Raw genomic sequence first — 19614 nt, 5'->3', positions numbered from 1 at the left:
AGAAAGAGTCTGCATCTTTTAGTTTAAGTGTGAACAAGGAAAGGGGTAAGCAGGGACATGTATAGGTAAATGAAAGAAACAAACTGGGAGACTGCTGGAGGGATATTAAACACAAAATGAATTAAAAGATGTAAAAATAGACTTTAAGCGTGTACAACAGCCATCTTTATTTTTCATTATGTATAAAAGCAGATTAAAAATGTTTCCAATGTACACATGCGCCTGTCTTAAAATATTGTCTTGCTACGTTTTTTAATCCTATTTAAAATTAAGAAATGGGCAGAACTCCAGAAAGAGTAGCTGATTTAAATTTTTTCCTTATTTTTTTGAATAACATATATATGAGACTCACCCAGTAACATCTTCAAAAAGAAAATTCAAGACAATAATTCAGTAAAAGGAAGAAACACATGATAGCAACGAGGATGTGTAGATGTTTACTCGTCTGGAGAATAGTCAAACAAGACGGTACTTATGACCCTACACTGTTAACATGTCTGTCATCTTGCTCACAAATGTTTTATTTTGGTGTTTCCTATTCAAGAATATCCTTGTCGTACATGTGATATTAATGTTTAACATATGACGATTGTGACTAACTCAGGGGCCATTAGTTTTTTTTAACTAACCTTGTAAATGATCAGACTTGTCCAAAATATTTGAGCATAAATATTTAATCTAGTTTTGAGAGAACTACTCAAGACATTTGACCCGTGTTGAGACTGTAAAAAATGAGGTATCTAATGTGTTACCAATGTGAAGTAGGGTGGCAATTTTTGACCAAATTAAAGATAATTTGTTTGTTTTCATTTTATTGGGAAATACGTCACAACAACACATTTGCGCACCTGACCAATCTTTACAGCGATTGCCTGTAGTGTACTGAACCGGGTAAAAATTTCGATGCCTCTCAAACGGGCCAATCGTTACAGTGGTTGCCTGTTACGTTATGAGACGGGTGCCTTTTTTGAGGTTTTAAAACAGGACCATAGATCTGACGTATTTTGAAATAAAAATACGTTTAACAACGTTAAAATGAACCCCAAAACGTTGTTTTTTTTTCGGTTGTAGCTGTTTCTTCAGCTCAAGAGCAGAATTTCATTATAATGACTTCATTTACCGTATAAAAGCGTATAAAATAACCAAATATATGTTCTTCAACGACGCAGTGTTCTTTCGGGTAAGAACCAAATATACGTTCTTCAACGATACAAAGCTCTTTCGGGTATTACAAAAACTGTTAACACAGAAACCACTTATTTATGCTACCATCCTATCGTGCTTTTACATTCAAACATGTGAATTACCAACAATTTAAACGTCGATAGACGTAATAAATACGGTTGTGTACGTTACCGGATCAAGAGTCCTAACTTTTGCCGTTCAAATACGTATTTTGAAACAATCGATAATGATAGATATTACGAATAAGATCGATTTTATTGATCACTTTTGTCATTTTATCGGGATAACCCGTATATTGTCTCCAAATCTACATAAGCTTTATGTTTGTCTTATAAAGCTTTTTATTATGCGTGATTTGAATTTAAATAGGTCAGGGTTTTCTCTAGAATGCTTAAGTTATGCAAATTTGACAGTTTATTGATTTATATCGATAAAAATAGGTATTTTAAATAAAGACATTCTATCAAAATTTATGTGTCATGAATTTAACAGGTAATATATTAAAATAGTGAAAGAAAATTTCAAGTCCGCTTTTCAGAAGCATAAGTAATAAATGTTTCAATTACAGGAACTAGAAATAAAAAAAATAAATGTTTCAGGGTTCCTAAAACGGGATCAGGTTTTTAGGATAGAAAAATTTACCCCGTTTAAAAGCGTTATAGGCATTCACTATAAAGATTGGCCCGTTTTTAAGGACTCAAACATTTTACCTGTTTCATTACGTTACTGTTGCGCAAAGGCGACTTTCAAGCTCTTGACAGACAAGGAAGAATCCAGGTGCCCCTATCAGTATTATTTCAGCATAAGCTCCTAGGTAGAACCATCGACCTTTCGTATTCCACATGGACATGTAAGCATTCTACATCGCAAGCGAGGTTTCGAACCCACATTGGTTTGTGAAAGATAATTTGAAGTCAGCGACTTTAACCACTCGACAATGCAGACTCTAAATGAAGGGTGATATTTTAGTTTACAGTACATTTTCCCAATACTTTACTTGTACATAATCTTATGTTCTTGAACATCCTATGTATTTTTTTGAAACTGATCAAAAGTACTCATTAATATGTCAATAATATGAATCTTAGGATTATTGATAAATTCAACGGCCATAATATTGTATTATCATGATTATTGAGAAACAATCTAAGTCATTTTTACTCTTTTGAACGTTTTCATTCTTAGTAAATTTCTTGCACCACGTAATTTTACGTACATATATTTCGACGCCATTTTTGTTTTGACCTCGTTTTTGTTTAACTTGGGGTTTCCGATGACGTAGTTACTCGGTGTAATGACAGAAAACATCATGGTTAATTTTACCGGTAAAACAGTTGGAAAATTCGGGATTTGAAGATATTTATCAACTTACATTTACTGTGTACATAATTTTTAATGTTTTTACTAATGCAAATTTTCATCTATTGTAAAAACGTCACTGTGGAAGCTTAGATTTAAAAAGTTGTTGGAAATTTTGTTGTACGTCTGCAGTCGACTTTGGTGCTATCTAGGTCACATCAGTGACATGTGACACATGTAGTCGTACTATTTTATGCGCTGTTTTGGAAGGTGTACGCATTACATATTGATGCAATCATTACTGCACACTTCAAATTTTGTTGTCTTGTCTAGTAGGCTGCGAACACTGAGTCCATCTAACATTTTGTATAAACAAAATGTGCCAAATTCCTCAGAAACTACTGCAGTCCAACAGAATGAAAGAAAAAACATCAGACAATGTGTATTGAAAAAGCAGAGTGACTATTTATGTTCTAGGCCCCTTATGTTCATGAATGTTTATATGTTTTCAGATTTATTTATATCATTTGCCCTTAATATTGATTATCTACTTGCATCTCCTTTTGTGTTAAGTTTTATTGCATCATCCGTGACAGTTATGGTGCAACACATTACTTACAGTGATTGCACAAATATTTAAGCCAATCAAAAGCTTCGTAACAAGTATCATGTAAAATGCGTTGAAATAGGTGTCTCAGAAAAAATTATGTCCGACTACACTAGTTGTTGTTTTCCTTTTGATTTCTGGCAGTCAGTTGTTTAGAATAATATGTTATTGGTGTGATTCAATGCATAAAATTTAGTGCACATGCATCATCTAATAGAGTCACGTATGTTACTGAATGAAAAAGCGCGGCCATGTTACCTGTTACGTGCGTCGAAACTGGTGAGTCTGGAATATTTCAAAAGAATGTTTACTTAGGTATTTAGGATACTAAATACAGAATACTGAAAATGAAAAAAAAAAACACTTTTGATTTGGACTGTGTATAACAGAGGCGAAGTGATTTATGCCGAGAGATGATACCAAGAAAGGATAATTAGTAATAAAGATATGGCCGGTGAAATAGGGAAGGTGTATAAACGGGAGCTGAAGGGGATAGACAGTGTACTTGGAGGGATAATCTATGGGATTAGTGTTTGATAATTTAAAAGAAAGTAACAAGGAAATACATTCAAATTTTTAACAACAATATTACAGTATCTTACTATAAGTTACCCGGACTTCTTCCACCTCAAATTTTGTGACTATGTACTATGTATGCTGGATTAGCTGTAGGTGTTCGCAAGAAAAGGAATGTAAATATGTATCATTTAATTTAAATGAACACTATTTACTTAAAGTAAATTCAGATCCATGTAGATGCAAGTTACTTCTAACATAAAAATTGCTTTAAAATTATTTCTTTTTTAAGTTGTAAGGAAAGCTTCAAAAACTAATCATAATAATTTACCTTTTGGAACTATTTCAAAAGATCGTGTGCTTGAATCTATTTCATTTGCAACAACAACATCATAAGCTCCTAAGTCCTCTATCGACAGTATCTGAATTAAGATTTGAGCTCTAGTTCCACCAGTTCTAATGATACGAGTAAACACGGGTAAATTTACTTCTACATGAGTTTTGGACACACTGTAGATAACTCCTTCATGTCTGTATTCATTAAATTTTCTGTAGATTTTCACATCTGACTCTGCTACATTTGAGTAGTAGTAAACATCTAAAGTAGCATTTTCTTTTAATTTGGCTGGAATTTTCTCTGTAGCGTTTGTTATTATGGGGAATGCTGAAAATATTAAATAAGACATTTGAAAATCAAGAACAGTCACAGCTATAATTATAACCATTACAATATATCTGAAATGCATATATAACTACTTGCCATTATGCAGACAATATATAAAATTGTAAACTTACACTTCACTACCAACTGAACGGATCCTTTCATGAATTCCTTGTTTGTAGAAAAGACTTTAATTCCATTACTTGCAGAGCAAGTATAAACTCCAGAGTGCTCATATGTTAAGTTCTTTAACTCCAGTTTCTCGTTGCCGGGTTTCTCTGATACAAGAACATTACTTCCAGACCAGGTCTGTATCCATTTACCATACTTATAGTTATTGTTTGGCATCCCTCTAGCACTACACGTTATCAAGGCAGCTGTAGCTTTGACAGTGGTATTCATTGCAACTGCTGTGACATCTGGGGGATCTAGAAATTATGTAAATCTGTAAACTCCGTTTTTTTATTTTCTCCCTTTTCGATTCGGTTTAACGTAATACAATTATATGTCAAATGATTAATTTTCAGCTTTCATTTGTTTAGGAAGACTAAAGGTGCCCATAAGAGCTTTCTTATAGGCTCAGGTGGGCTAATGGATAGAACCACCGGCCTTCCGTAATCCAGCTGGATGGCTTCCTCGCATGCAAAAATTCTAAACCCAAAGCTAGCTTTTGAACCCATAGAGGAAACCGAAATAAACTTCTAGGCTTTGAATGCCCCCCCCCCCCACACACTTTTTTTAAATCAGCGAAGCTCATAACACTTGAATGTTGATGCCCAAAAGGGCAACAATGTTGAACCCATTATTTGTTGACGCACCGCCTTAGTAACTTAAAATATTCAGCAAATTAAAAATAAAAGGTCGATACAAGTCAAAGTTACAACACCAACACTATCTGACGAAACGTTCAACCTTTTAATGTGACACTGACCTTGAGATAAGAACCTTTGTCCTGTTTCATGATTCCTTGGGGTAATTATCTTTGCCAAATAAAACTAAAATTGGCAAAGCGGAATCATTTGAACAAATTTGAGAGATGTCCATAAAACGATGCTATAGATCAAGTTTTGTAAGGATCACTGGTTCATGGGAAGTCGTTTAAAGGTTTTTTCTCTAGTTTTAGTTCTGTCAGCCTCTAGCATGAATCAAGCAGAAAACCATTTGAAAACAATGAGAGAGAACCATACAAATTGCTACAGATTTAGTGCCATGGAGATCCATCAGGTGTTTCATGAGAAGAAATCGTTCAAGGCTGTGTCTAGTTTTAGCTATGGTTATACCTAAAAGGGGTTAAGCGGAACAGTTTGAACAAATTTGAAACAAGTCCATGCTAGGATACTGCACGTGAAGTTTTGCAATGATCCGTAAAAAAATGTTCATGAGAATAAGTCATTTGAAGTTTTCTTTCTCTACTTTTAGTAAACAGCGGAAGCATTTGATAAAAATTAGAGCGGGTCATACAAGAAGGTTACAAACAATTTGGTGAAGATTCATCAAATGGTTCATGTGAAGTTATTAGAAGATTTTTTTCTCAGGCGGCCCTGAAAGAGGCCAAACAGAGTCATTTGGATTTTTAGAGAGGTGCATGCCAGAATACTACAGACTTAAGTTTTGTGTATTTCTGATCAGCAGTTTCAAAGGAGAAAATGTTTAAGTTAAAATATTGACGTAGAAGGTCGAACGATGGACCATTCACCTACATTTATAGCTCACCCTGATCTTGAACTAAAAAGGAATGTTCAATGCATGTCAAAATTATTGCCTGTTTAAGCTCTGAAATGACATTTAACCGTTGAGTTAGGAAACTACACAGTCTGATCGAAGCAAATATTTATGCCAAGCAGATACGATTGCTCACTGCCTGTCAATTATAAGAGCTCTTATCTGACATTTGTCCCCTAAAAGTTATAATGACCTTTGCGATATGGGCCTTGGTTTAGCGCGCACACACCTTATCATTGAGGCAAACATTTTATGCCAAATATAAAGACGGTTGTAACATAGTAATTTCAAAGTAATTGTCCTGAAAAATTAGACGGACGAATGTCCGCATTAACGTAAATACACCGAACAACAATTTTGACAACTATGACGAGCTCAACATAAGCGTCTTGGAAAAAGACATGTAAGTTTGTTGTATATTTCGATCAAAATTATGGGATTGTCACAAAAACTATACCGTATAGCGGGTTATTTCTACGTTTCTGCGGTCTCTCGGTATAATCGCAAAAATATTTCCAGCAGAATATTTACCAAGCAACAATCACGGCTACTAAACGCTAGCGCCACCACCAAAGTGTGGTGATAAGGAAAAGAGCTATCGACATTTCCGTGGTGCAGCTATCGCCCGTTTCTATTTGTAAACACGTGAGTAAAATTGATATTTTATCTTAAATTTTAATTGATAGAAATTTTTCGAAAATCGGAGAATGTAGTGCCGTGTAACAACACTTTTACTATAGGTTGGCCGTAATTTCTTTGAAATATTATGCAAATTGTGGTGCCAGGAGCTTTTCTCCTGAATCTGACAGTGGCACATTTTCATATCGGCCAGCATTCGAACACCATTCCGATGAATAGACACACTGTAAGAACATACCTGCGCATGCAAATTGTGTAGAAATGATTAATTATTATATACGCACACACCATGATTAATAGAATCTCGGGTTAGAAGAAATATACCAGGATTTTTAAAAGTGGTGGCGCTATAAATCGAGTGATGGGGCTAGACAGTAGTGGTGGCGCTATAATACGAACTTCTGACGCATCCGGAACAAAACAAACACCAGTATTCTCTAATTGGTAATTTTCCTGCAGAGATTGGTGTTATTAAAGAAAGAAAACACGATCAGAGTTTATAAACTCGCTATTCATATTTTCTTTTTCAAGTATTTGTAAAACGTCTTTGAATACAGCTGCAATACATGCACTATCCTCCTCAGATTCCTCTTTAAAAACGAACGAATCCGTCGTATTATCCCCGTAATTTATAGTGGAGTCTTCCTGAGATCCAAACGAATAAAAAACAGTTTCACAATTCTCCAGATCGTTAGCATTTTCAGATAACTCTTCATATTCATTGTCATCATTTGAAACATATCCATATTTAAAGTCTTTCTTGACTTACTCCTATCGGAGGGCAAGTCTTGATTAAATATTTTTTCTTCCTTTTAGATGTAAGGAAAAGTCCCATTTTCCTTCTTCCCTTGAAAATCCCCATCTGCAATAGATAAACAGAGAATACATAAATTAGTATCGGGATTCTAGAAAAATTAAGTAGTGATAAATCAATTTTCACGTGTGAATTAGAAAAATAATCTTCACAAAAAAATTAAAGACACTGTAACCTGTTAAATTTTAATGCTAGAAGACGTGAGGGTGTTACATATCTCTTTCAATTCATGCACGACAAAACCGAGTCTGCTGTCATGTTTGTCGGTTTCAATCCTTGTTTCTAAAGGATCTTTTAACAAAATTTATCACATTGTAAAGGTAAATGATAATATCAAGAGGCACCGCTAGACCGCTCATGTAAATTGAAAAAAATCCACGTATTTACATTGTAACAATGTGCCCAATCACGTGATCGCGCTACGTCATTTTGTTCCCGCTACAAGCTCAAAAGTGAAAATGAAAAGGTAAACAAAAATTATAAATCAAGGCGTAAGTTTGTTATTCAATATATTGTATAAATATCATGCACATGATTCGAAACCTATTTGAAAGTGCTACCCCCGGTACTACCATTTCCCCACCAAACCAACCTCGTTTTAATGCTATTCCTGTTCAACCACTTTCGATATGTGTGCTCTGAGGTGTTCCCGCTACAAGTCAATTGCAAAAAATACAGAAAAAGCACTTTCTTGTGGATAAAATTCACAACATAGGTCATCGCTATAAACCATTGATTACTTTAAGACCATGATTAGCTCGGATATTTACTCGTAGTCGCTTATTGGACAGAAAATGCCATTTTATGGAATGTTCCCACAACAAGTACTTCGCATACCATGTTCTCACAGAAAGCAACTTTTTGTTTTTCATTTGTAATCTAGGTGCTAGCGGTGAGTACGTCTGTGCAGAATGCGGAAAAGCTTTCGCCACCTCTACAGAGAGGAAACAACACCAGCTAAGAAAGACATTTGACTTGTGATACGTGTGGCAAAAATGGAAAACCTACGCACACACAATGACATTAGGACATGCATAGTTTCAAAGAATATCCAAACTGTCCATCTACATATAAACACAGGTCGGCTCTAAACCGTCACATCAGGACGGCACACAAGAAAGACTGATGTGATGTTTCTCTTTGAACGTTTCATTTTTACAGCGATTTTACACTACTATGTTCATTCTGACTAAACGAAGCCCGTAGTGAAACAAATCTTTCTAATACGTAAAAATCACAAACTGTTGTTCTAGTCCTCTAGTGTTAAAATCTCAGTGGAGTAGCTTTAAGAATTTCGAAACTAGTTTGAATCATTTTCGAAAATTTAAACCTTTTTAAGGTCTTTGCCATATCATTTGAGTAAAATTACAAACTTTGTTTAAATTACTGTTCCAGAATGAGTGGTAGTATTAAGCTGTTCTCCCTTGATCTACGTAAGATGTAGGTTTATATCATACTGTATACCATTCAAGTGTTTGGGTTATACTTTGTCCCCTTGTTAAACTGACACTGATACAAAATGAGCCACGAAAGTTTATATTCCTTTACACAGACATTTTTTGTGCCTAAAATTGATTATTTTACGTTACTAACACATAAGCATTTTCATAGGATAGACGCACTAGGTTCAATCGAGTTGAAGTAGAGCCGTCTGGCGACAACATCGGTACACTTAAGGTTATATGCGCCACTTAACGATTTTCAGCGGATTGTTATGAAATTTTGCCAAATGAAAGTTGATAATATTTTCGATTGACATTTGTGCTGCGACGAAGATGTATTTTAACTTTGTAATGTCTAGATTTTAAAGTGTTCCAAGGTCTTCGCTATAAGCCAAACTTGTAATTCGTTCGAACCCAGATTGAACTTATTTCTGATCACTAAGATACGGTACTAATTCATCATTCTTTTGACAGAATATTTCAATTGAGAGAAACGCAACCAGCTTCATCGGGTGATATGATTTTAGAAATTCAATCATAACCATGTTAGGATCTTTAACCCTCTATTAACACGTGATAGAATATCTCATTAAAAGTCTCATTAGATAGCGCACTTTCTCAGGTCAGCTATCGAGGATCATCTGTGATGACCCTCTTGCTTTATCAAAATAATTTATTTGTATTTTACACGCGCCACATGTTTTATTCGAAAATAAGAATTGTAAGAAAGAAATGATATACTTCATGCCTCTTCACAAAACCAAGATTTTATAACAAAAAGTGAAATGCATCTAGATAAGCATATCCTCGTTCACTTTAGTATCATTTTATACGTCAAGACCCATCTCCAGAGTAGGTAGAATTATTTAATCATTTCTGTGTGCACAACCGTCACATCTAACTCACATGACACACTTCTTAAATGGATTTTGTTCACGTTATGGCTGAGTGAGTTGGGTTTTACGGCGGATTGATACAAAATGGTCATATATCGCCTATGGTTCACGTTTAATTGAGGTCACTTTCATTTTCTGAATCCAGCGTGCCCTCTCAGCAAAATCATACTTATAATCACTGAATTACATAGACTTACGAATTATTTAGCAAAAATAAATGGCTTACTCATCAATTCTACTATTATATGCAAATTGTATCCTTATATATCAAGTTCTTATATTTAACATAGAGTGCATGTTAAGAAAAAACAAAAACACGCTCTTTAAGCTGCATCATTCTACCGTCTTTTAGACGTATATAACACCAAAAAAGAAACACCCTTCAAATTATAGAAGTCGAAAATACTTTTTGAAGCCGCATCATATTTTGTTTTTTAAAGATTTAATATTTATACCTGCATTGTATTACAAAGTTGCTTCCTGTGAGAACATGGTCTGCGATGGACTTGTTGTGGGAACATTCTATAAAATGGTATTTTCTGTCCAATAAGCGACTACGAGTAAATATCCGAGCTAATCATGGTCTTAGAGTAATCAATGGTTTATAGCGATGACCTATGTTGTGAATTTTATCCACAAGAAAGTGCTTTTTCTGTATTTTTTGCAATTGACTTGTAGTGGGAACACCTCAGAGCACACATATCGAAAGTGGTTGAACAGGAATAGCATTAAAACGAGGTTGGTTTGGTGGGGAAATGGTAGTACCGGGGGTAGCACTTTCAAATAGGTTTCGAATCATGTGCATGATATTTATACAATATATTGAATAACAAACTTACGCCTTGATTTATAATTTTTGTTTACCTTTTCACTTTCACTTTCGAGCTTGTAGCGGGAACAAAATGACGTAGCGCGATCACGTGATTGGTCACATTGTTGTAACAGACAGAAATTTTATTATGAATTCAAGTCCTTAATTTCAACAACAACATTATGCTTCGCTGTGGGATTTTCATACATATAAATTAAATATTATAGCCACTTATCATATACGACAGCGCCACCACTACTGTATAGCGCCTCCACTAGAGTGATAGCGCCACCACTTTCAAAAATAGTGGTGATTTTCCTTTTTACTGAGATTTTCGTTATTCTTTGGTGTGTGGGAATACGTGTAATTCATTTTTACACCATTCTGCATGCGCAGGTATGTTCTTACAGTGTGTCCATTCATTGGAATGGTGTTCGAATGCTGGCCGATATGAAAATGTGGCACGGTCAGATTCGGGAGAAAAGCTCCTGGTACCACAATTTGCATAAGATTTTAATGAAATTACAGCCAACCTATAGTAAAAGTGTTGTTACACGGCACTACATTCTCCGATTTTCGGAAAACGTTCTATCAATTAAAATATAAGATAGAATATAAATTTTACTCACGTGTTTACAAGTAGAAACAGGCGATAGCTGCACCACGGAAATGTCGATAGCTCTTTTCCTTATCACCACACTTTGGTGGTGGCGCTAGCGTTTAGTAGCCGTGACAATTTTAACCGCAAATTCATCTTTTTTTCTACTATCATTGTTTCACGCTATTTTACCCAAAGTAATCCAAAGTTAACAATAGGATGGTCTAACTTCTGGAAATTACCGTCGTCAAAAATCAATTACCGATAATGGTGTAATTGAGTTTAATGGTCAATTAAAGTCCTAACTGTTGATCGCACAGAATACTTTTTTTGTGAGTAAAATAAACTGAGTGAATTTCACCTGACATGGTTTTATTAATCCCTTGTGAAGATCTTCCTACCTATACTTTAATAACCTTTATATAACCTTTATACCCGTATACCACAGTTTGCAGTTGTAGTTTGTACAATTGTTGTACGGAATGAGTATCTTACAATACATAAAGAGAAATAATACATCTGTTGTTTCTGAAAATGATAGTGGACTAAAGGATTTAATTGGCAAGATTGAACTTCAGGAAGTACGCGATAAATTAAGGAATGTAGTCACTTCCCCGTCTTCCCCGGGAATTTCTGGAACTGCAGGGACCCTTATACCAAGGGGCAAATATGTATTGTACAAAGCAACTTATCGCGCTAGCATCGGAAAATACTGTGCTGAACAAATTTAGTTTATTGTTTTTTTCTGTTTTTCACACGCTAGTCATTCTCATGACAACGCATCATGCGGAAAATTACCTCCTCCTAGGCACTGAAATCGCAAAAAAATCCTCTTCCTTTTATGTTAAAAAAAGCAGAATTTTTTCCCCAGAATTTTTGGAACGAAAACGCAGAATTTTTTGACCGCAGAAATAACCCGCTATATGGTATATTTGCTTTGCAAAGTGCGGGATTTCCATTAAAGCTGGCAAAAATAGAGAAGACTTCTTTAAAAAAAAACACTCGTATAAAACTTTAATACTCGATGTATATTGTAAACAACTATATTTACCGTTATCATTGAACATTAAGACAGGTGCTTACATAATCACAATCATTTCGCCTTCACCGTTTTACGCCAATCATGCGATTTGTGACGACATCCGCTATCTAAACAAGCAAATATATTTGAACACTTATTGTTGTGGAAAGCTCTTTACCTTCAATGAAGATGCCAAAAAAGTTTGCTGTTTTTTTTTATGAAATAAATGGTCTTAAAATCATATTTATCCTGTTTATGCAATACAATTACTGCATTTACCAGTTAATGCACGTGATTTGGACTACATAAGTTTATATCCAAACATGCAAATATAGTGAAGCAGGTGTTTTGCAGATATATATGTTTCTTTACAGGTGGTCAATGACGTTTGAGCAACATTTTATGACAAAATTTCAGTTCTCATATATTCTGTTAGAGATGTATGTAAGGAACAAAGAGACCAATTACATAGAGTTGGATCACTATTGGAAATTAAGCATTTCATTACTTTTTATAATATGTTATAACCACTTCTCTTTAATATAAAAGTATTTAAGATGTGGAATATTTCTTTTGATTTCAATGTAATTTCTATGTTAACAACTGCATTTGATAGTATGAGGATATTTCAACAGTCTAAAACAAAAGAAAAGTTCAAAAACAGCGTGTAGCTTCAGAATTCATCAAATTTCAATTTATCTTGCTTGCGCAAACGAGATAGACAAAGGGAAGTAATAATAATTTAATAAACTTGCATTCCTAATAAATTCTGCCAAATTATGTATCTTTAATAAGCAGTGCTCATATTCATTTATTACTTAGGGCAAATATGTTTATTTAGTTTATACTTATGCTAAAATAACGCTATCTTGGGTGGGCAACCAGAATACGAAATCCAAAGTTTAAAAGTACTTGCAAAGAAGATCTGACGTGTACTAACATCCCGGTGAACATAAAGATCAGAGTTGGTTAAAATTTTGAACAAATCCACTGATTAACCATCTTAAAAATGTTTTACTTCTTTAGTTTGGAACAAAGTCTTTCAATTACATACCGTACTGTTTACAAATATGTAAATATTTAAAATTGTAATTTACTATTAACCAAATTCTTCTTTCCAAAAACATTCTCGCTCATTAACCGGTTTATCGCCATCTTGGACAAATATTGGATCAAAGAATGTATTTCCTGTTTTCCTGATATGTGACATACATTTGTTATGCAACACCAGCTCATTTTTCATGTTTTACGCCAATATCTTGAAAATATATTGATAGCTTTTTTAATCTAATAATATTAAATTAGATTTATATGAAGCTGGTTGTAAATAATGAAATGTAGACTTAGTTTCATAAAACATCCGTCAGTTCCATTTGATGACATCAATTTGAGGATAACAACTACCTTTTAAGAATACCAGTTGACGACAGAACGTTCAGAAGAGAAACTTTATAAAGCTGGTGGATATAAAGGCGGCAAAAGTTGATAAGATATGTTGCATTATGTGATTAGAAGAATAGCGTAATCAAATAATTCCCTATGGTAATATAATAAAGGATAATCATGACATTATTGTGTTCATCCACATTTTCATTTCCGTGTATTTTGTATAGGTATATTGATAATGAGTATGCTACCATTGTGAAAATAATAGTTTGGATAAGAATATAGCTAAAAAGAATGTTTATATAAAAATGTTGATAACATTTTGCACATTTTACTGAAAAGATAAGCCTGTTTAGCCTAAGTACATGGGAAGTGAGCTGTAATGTTAATGATATAGTTTAGAACATTTGCACTATTTGCCTCATCTTCAACCATATTATGAAGCAGAATAAACTGTAAGTGACATCGCCTTTAGTGCAAATTATAATCAAATGGTAATGTACTATTTCATTACTTACAATAAACTGTTAGATGAACATTTTTATTATCGGCTGTTTCAATTCCATTGTTTGCATTACATCTATATGTTGCAGCATCATTTCGCCTAACGTTATTCATTTGATATGACAACTTGTTACTGCCGAGAGTTCCTGTACCCTGATGAAGAATTCCACTTTGTCCTTCTCTATACCATTTGAATGTAGATACTGGTTTACTAGAAGCAACACATGTAAGTACACTGTTGTTTCCTTCTACAGTTATAATTTCTGGCATGGTCTCAATCAATGGACGATCTGAAATGTTGTCAAAACATGTATTCAGGAATGCGGGTAATGAGTGTCTACAAACAATCTTATTATATTTACATTCGCCCTATTCTTTTCCATTGAAAATTTTGACATTCATTTCGTATGAACAGCAAAAAAAAAAAGGCGCGAAATTTACGTCATCGCTGCTTAGTGATAACCGACCGCTATTTTGACGACGTCCGCGTATAGTCAGGGAGAACGTTCCTTAGATGACGTCGCAGTTGTTCCGTGTGGTGAACAGAATTGCCGGGAAGTTGAATTTAATGTTAAATGCCACAAAATATGGACACTTTATAATATTATCTTGTTTACAAATGGAAAGGAAATAAAATGTAAATATAAGAAATGGAACCATTTTTTTTGGTGTTCATGCGAAATGAACGACAGAAAAGGATCGGCAAATTAAACATGAGCGCGATTCATGGATTTGCCGCTCCTATTCTGTCGTTCATTTCGCATGAACACCGAAAAATTAATTTCATTTCTTAAATAAACTCAGATACAATCCCACAACAAATAAAATGTCATTACACGTAAAAGTGGATTACAAACTCACACATATTTTGTTAATTAAGCTTCCATTTTCAAATGCATTATCGGTTTTTTTCTTGTCAATTTTAGGCATTTATCAAATAAACAAAAAAAAATCCTCCGGTTAATTGTGGCATGAGAGACAAACAAATTATAATAGACTGGCTGCGAACTTGAGTTCCACGATTTACAGAGAAAAGTGAACATTTTATATAACGTCATTATCTCGTCTCCTATGTTGCTGTTTTGAAATGAAAATTTTTATCATTGAAAATACTGCTCTATTTATTCATCTTTTATCGGAACAAAACTATATTTGAATATGAGAACTTCATAAGCAATAGTCATGCTCCGTATATCACAAAGAATTAATACCTTTGACTTTTGTCATTAAAACATTTTAAAAATTCAAACGTTATGTCTCTGCAAAATGTGAAAACAAATAACAAAGTTTGTATGATTAAATTGTTTATCAAAGAAGGACAGTCAGTATCAACTAACATGTTCATAAAATAATAACTTAGCTGCCTACTAATAAAAAAACTATACACAACTGCAAAGCAGTCAATTTATAATTTTAACTCATTGGCAATGGTTTCAATCAAGTTTCGTTAAACAATAATGAGTTCTATTATATTCTGATACTAACATATCAGTAGTTTCAGATAAAGAAATATCTCAAACTGATCTGATATTTTAAGGAGCCATAAAGCATAGACTGCATTACATTAAAAGCACGCGTTTCCTTGAATGGAAACCTGATGGAAATACAATACATGATCATGACACAATAACACGTGTGGATTTGCAAACTCGAATATGTATTTTGTTACGTCAGAGGGTAACAGTTTTTTGTTACAGTGAAGAAAAGTAACAGAAAGACAAACCAGCAACTATTAGCAATAACAAAATTTTATTCATGAATTTAAGTAATAATACAAATACCTTCAAAAATGTCAAAAAGCGGTAAAATCCAATCTTATATGTACAAATAGTCCAAATCCTGTTCAGGTCGAATTTAAATCCAATCAGAATAAATTCCACAATGTTTCATACAGTTCAAAAGTAACTTAAGTATATCCCAAAATTATAATTCCTCTCTTCAAAGATAACATTTAAAATCCACAAATTTTAGTAAATCCTTCAAATAATCCTTCAAAATATCAAATATCCAGACTGGATATATTTTATTATTAAGAGATACAGGAGAGTTTCATCAATATCTACAGTCTAAGTTCTATTTTCTAAGGTTCTACCTTGATGTCAGACTACATCCTATGTAATATATCATGGAAGGTTCCATATCGTTCATGTAACGCTAAGAATAAAAAAAGATCGTTCTGGAAAAATCAAGGACAATCTTTTTAAAAATAACTGTTTATCAGCATTGTTACATAACACAAAAGAATATTCTGGACTGCAGAAATAATAAACAACTAATTTAAATGATGTCTTAAACCTAGGTCAGTAAATACTGTAAAAGTAGATATTTTCGCGAGGGTTTAATCTTCGCTATATTCGCGAGGCCTTACATCTCGCGAAAATTAATTCTCGCGTAAATATTTACCATCGGTATAATTCAAATTCAAACAAGATACAAATTTTACAATTTCGCGAATATCAAATCTTGCGAACATACTCAAAATTTCAAATTCGCAAAATTTTGGCCCGGCGAAAATATTTGCTTTTACAGTACTCGCTTATCAATCAAATTTAAAGGAGGAATGTTATACATAACAATTTAAAAGAAAACAGAATTGAAAATCACCAGAAATTGAAAGAATAGTTTGCAACCAGGCTAATCATAAGAAACAAAAACAATTTCAATAGTTTGATACATCACTGATATTCCCATTTAAATACTTCTCAATTAAGACTTTGTATGATTTCCCATTTTTATGGAATTACCTTTAAAGATTGCCAAAAACAGAATTTAAAGTATGAGTAATTCATGAAGCAAATTCGTGAAGCAAACAGTTCCCTTACAATAAGACTGACTGGCTGTTTCAAGACTGTGTCCCAAAGTTTTACTTGTTTTTCTTTTTCTTTATCACACCTTACACATTATGTCTGTTGTCTTTTATATTAATGGAGTTAACCGCACTGCTTTCCAAATCTTTCCCACCCTCAAATAGTGTTTTCATTATGACAGCATGCTGAACTATCCAAATGCTTGTCAGTAAAGTGGATTTTCTATCCAAGACTATAATTAGAGTCTCAATTCATGTAAAAGGTATGGAACTTGATGCTGGAATTTTTATCAATTGCACCCAACATCTGTGAGAAGTCTCAATCAAGTATCTACGTAAGTTTTGGCGATAGTTCCCATGCAAAACTTTAACTTTTGACTTTGGAAAGAGCAATTGGTATGCAAAAATGCAACCAAGGTTTTCCAAATAGGGAAACAAATGTTCTAAAATTAATGTAAGAGTTATGGGGCCTAATACTATAATCTTGTTGTGAAGTTTTAACGTAGTATCTACAATGATTAAAGCACGGTTTTGTAAAAAGCCGCATCACTCGTTAAATATTTAACATTTTGTTACATTAATGTACATTGTAACCATGAGCAGTAACTTATGTAATGAGGAAAATCTGTTATAATTTAACAAAAAATTCTAAATGAAAAAGGAATATAATTCTGGAAGTATTGCAGGTATATTTACACAACTGGTCATACAAATGAACATTGTTATTATAACCAAGTATAGCGAGGTTCAATTGAATATTTTAAATAATGAAGAAGACATTGTACTTCATAAAAATCCTCATCCAATGCTGACGCGTTTACTGACGATGCTTGATAGTGAAAGGGAAGTTCAGCCATAACTAAGGTAATTGATACCTCAGATGTTGATGGTGATGTTGGGTAACAGTTTATGTTTGAGTAAAACTTGAGTTATCTCAGTAATGATAAAAATTTGGCGAGGCTGTATAACAGTAACTAAAATTCATAAGGATAATAGAGACATAATGTATGGAATATTGAAGCAAGAGTGATGTGTCATATGATGCCGGTGATGATGTGGAACAACTGCAGTAATAACCTCGATAAAGGGAAGGTGCATTTCTACTTTAACATGAATTTCTAAGTATAAAGTATAAAGGGACATAATTCATGAAATCAGATGGAAAACAATTATTTCAAGTTTGAATCAAATCAATTCAGAAATAACAGATATATAGTGAAAGTGCATCAAAATTAACCTGAAAGCCTAGGTAAAAAGAAACATAATGTATCTAATCTATCAGCAGAAGTTATGGATCATATGTCATATGAATTGTAGATGAGGAAATAATAGAGGTACAATGAAAATACCTCAAAATCAACCAGACTCCTAGGTAGAAAGTGGGCATTATTTACAAAATAATTGTGTCAAAGTCATAGTTCGTGTGCCATATGATGTGGGTTAGTTTATTCTAATTTGTTTTAGCTCGATTGTGATGAAAGCTTTAAGCTTATTGTAACCACTCTCGAGTCCGCTTCCTGGAAAAAACAGTACTGGTATCATATGAGAAGGCATGGTTGTGACCCCAATGGGGCTCCAACCCACGACCCCTGGACCCCTGGATTGAGCGGCCAACACCTTATCCGGTAGACCACCGCTCCCCTATGATGTGGGTTATGATGAAGAATAACTGAATCAAATTCATTTCGTAATAACAAAGATAAAATGAAAGTCGTCAAACGTCTGGAAATCTTAGATAAAAGGTGGTATAATTCATTAAATACTGGTGCCAGAGTTATGACCTTTGGGCTGTATGATGTGAGTGATAATGAATAACTGTTCTGAGTGATAATGAATAACTGTTCTAAGTGTAAGCGATTCAACAAAATAATAACAGAAATAAAATGAAAGTACATCAAAACTTTAAATAAAGTGTGTACGTGGATGCGGACTCATACGCGGACGCCAGGTCTTGTAGGATAACCATGTATATACTTCGTATAGTCGAGTTAAAATGTGTCTTGTTGTCGGATGTATTATGCAGTCCAGCTGCTATATCTTATTTTGTTTGTAGCATGCACTGTTTGCTCTGTGATCTATACCTTCAGTGATTTTATTTATACAGTATCATAGTTGGAGAAAATAAAAACAATTTTTTCATTATCTGTGAATGTACTAAAAGCGGGATTAATCTCAGACGCTTTAGCCATCAATTGCAATCTTAAATTTTCATAAGCGTTACAATGAAGTATAACATGTACATACAAGCTAATTCGGTGAATTAATAAACCGAATAAGTTTATTTGTGAATGAGGGAAATACAAGTTGAAAGATGTTAATTTCGCGATATACACAAGTTATGTACAGTAGGACAATATAACAGGTTGGTTGGTTCCTCTTTTTTAAAAACTCAAGGAGACTACTTCTGCTCTATAGTAATCTATATTATGTTTCATGAAGATATATAAATGTGTTACTTTGTTTTGTGTGAATTTTTGATTTTTTAAGCAATTAAAGGGTAATAACTATAAAGCTACTGAAGAGATCCTGATGAAAGTTACACATGCACCACCGCCCTGTAATGTTAAAGGATTTCATTATGTGGGAATTTATGGATTGCATATAATTAAATGGCAAAATATCTGGTTAATAAAGTGATCCTGACAGAACTGCGGAAGCACCACCTCCCTATAGTGATCTATATTTTATGTAAATTTTCATGAAGATC

At 33.7% G+C, this 19614-nt stretch overlaps 1 protein-coding gene across 1 annotated transcript in view; it reads right to left on the bottom strand.

Moving 5' to 3' along the window:
• LOC128552801 (protein turtle-like) overlaps nucleotides 1-14385 on the bottom strand; it is a 29282-nt gene extending 14897 nt beyond the window's left edge. The window contains exons 1-3 of the mRNA XM_053533867.1: nucleotides 14116-14385; nucleotides 4403-4696; nucleotides 3939-4271 (exon numbers count right to left, since the gene is read on the bottom strand). Coding sequence (XP_053389842.1) covers nucleotides 3939-4271; nucleotides 4403-4696; nucleotides 14116-14371 — 883 coding nt within the window. The 5' untranslated portion in view covers nucleotides 14372-14385. The remainder of the gene's footprint in view (nucleotides 1-3938; nucleotides 4272-4402; nucleotides 4697-14115) is intronic.
• Between the last annotated feature and the right edge of the window lie 5229 nt (nucleotides 14386-19614).

This window comes from Mercenaria mercenaria, unplaced genomic scaffold (assembly GCF_021730395.1).
Source record: "Mercenaria mercenaria strain notata unplaced genomic scaffold, MADL_Memer_1 contig_3169, whole genome shotgun sequence".
Taxonomy (NCBI): Eukaryota; Metazoa; Mollusca; class Bivalvia; order Venerida; family Veneridae; genus Mercenaria; species Mercenaria mercenaria.
Note: the sequence above shows the minus strand (reverse complement) of the source record. Positions and strands in the feature narration are given on the sequence as shown.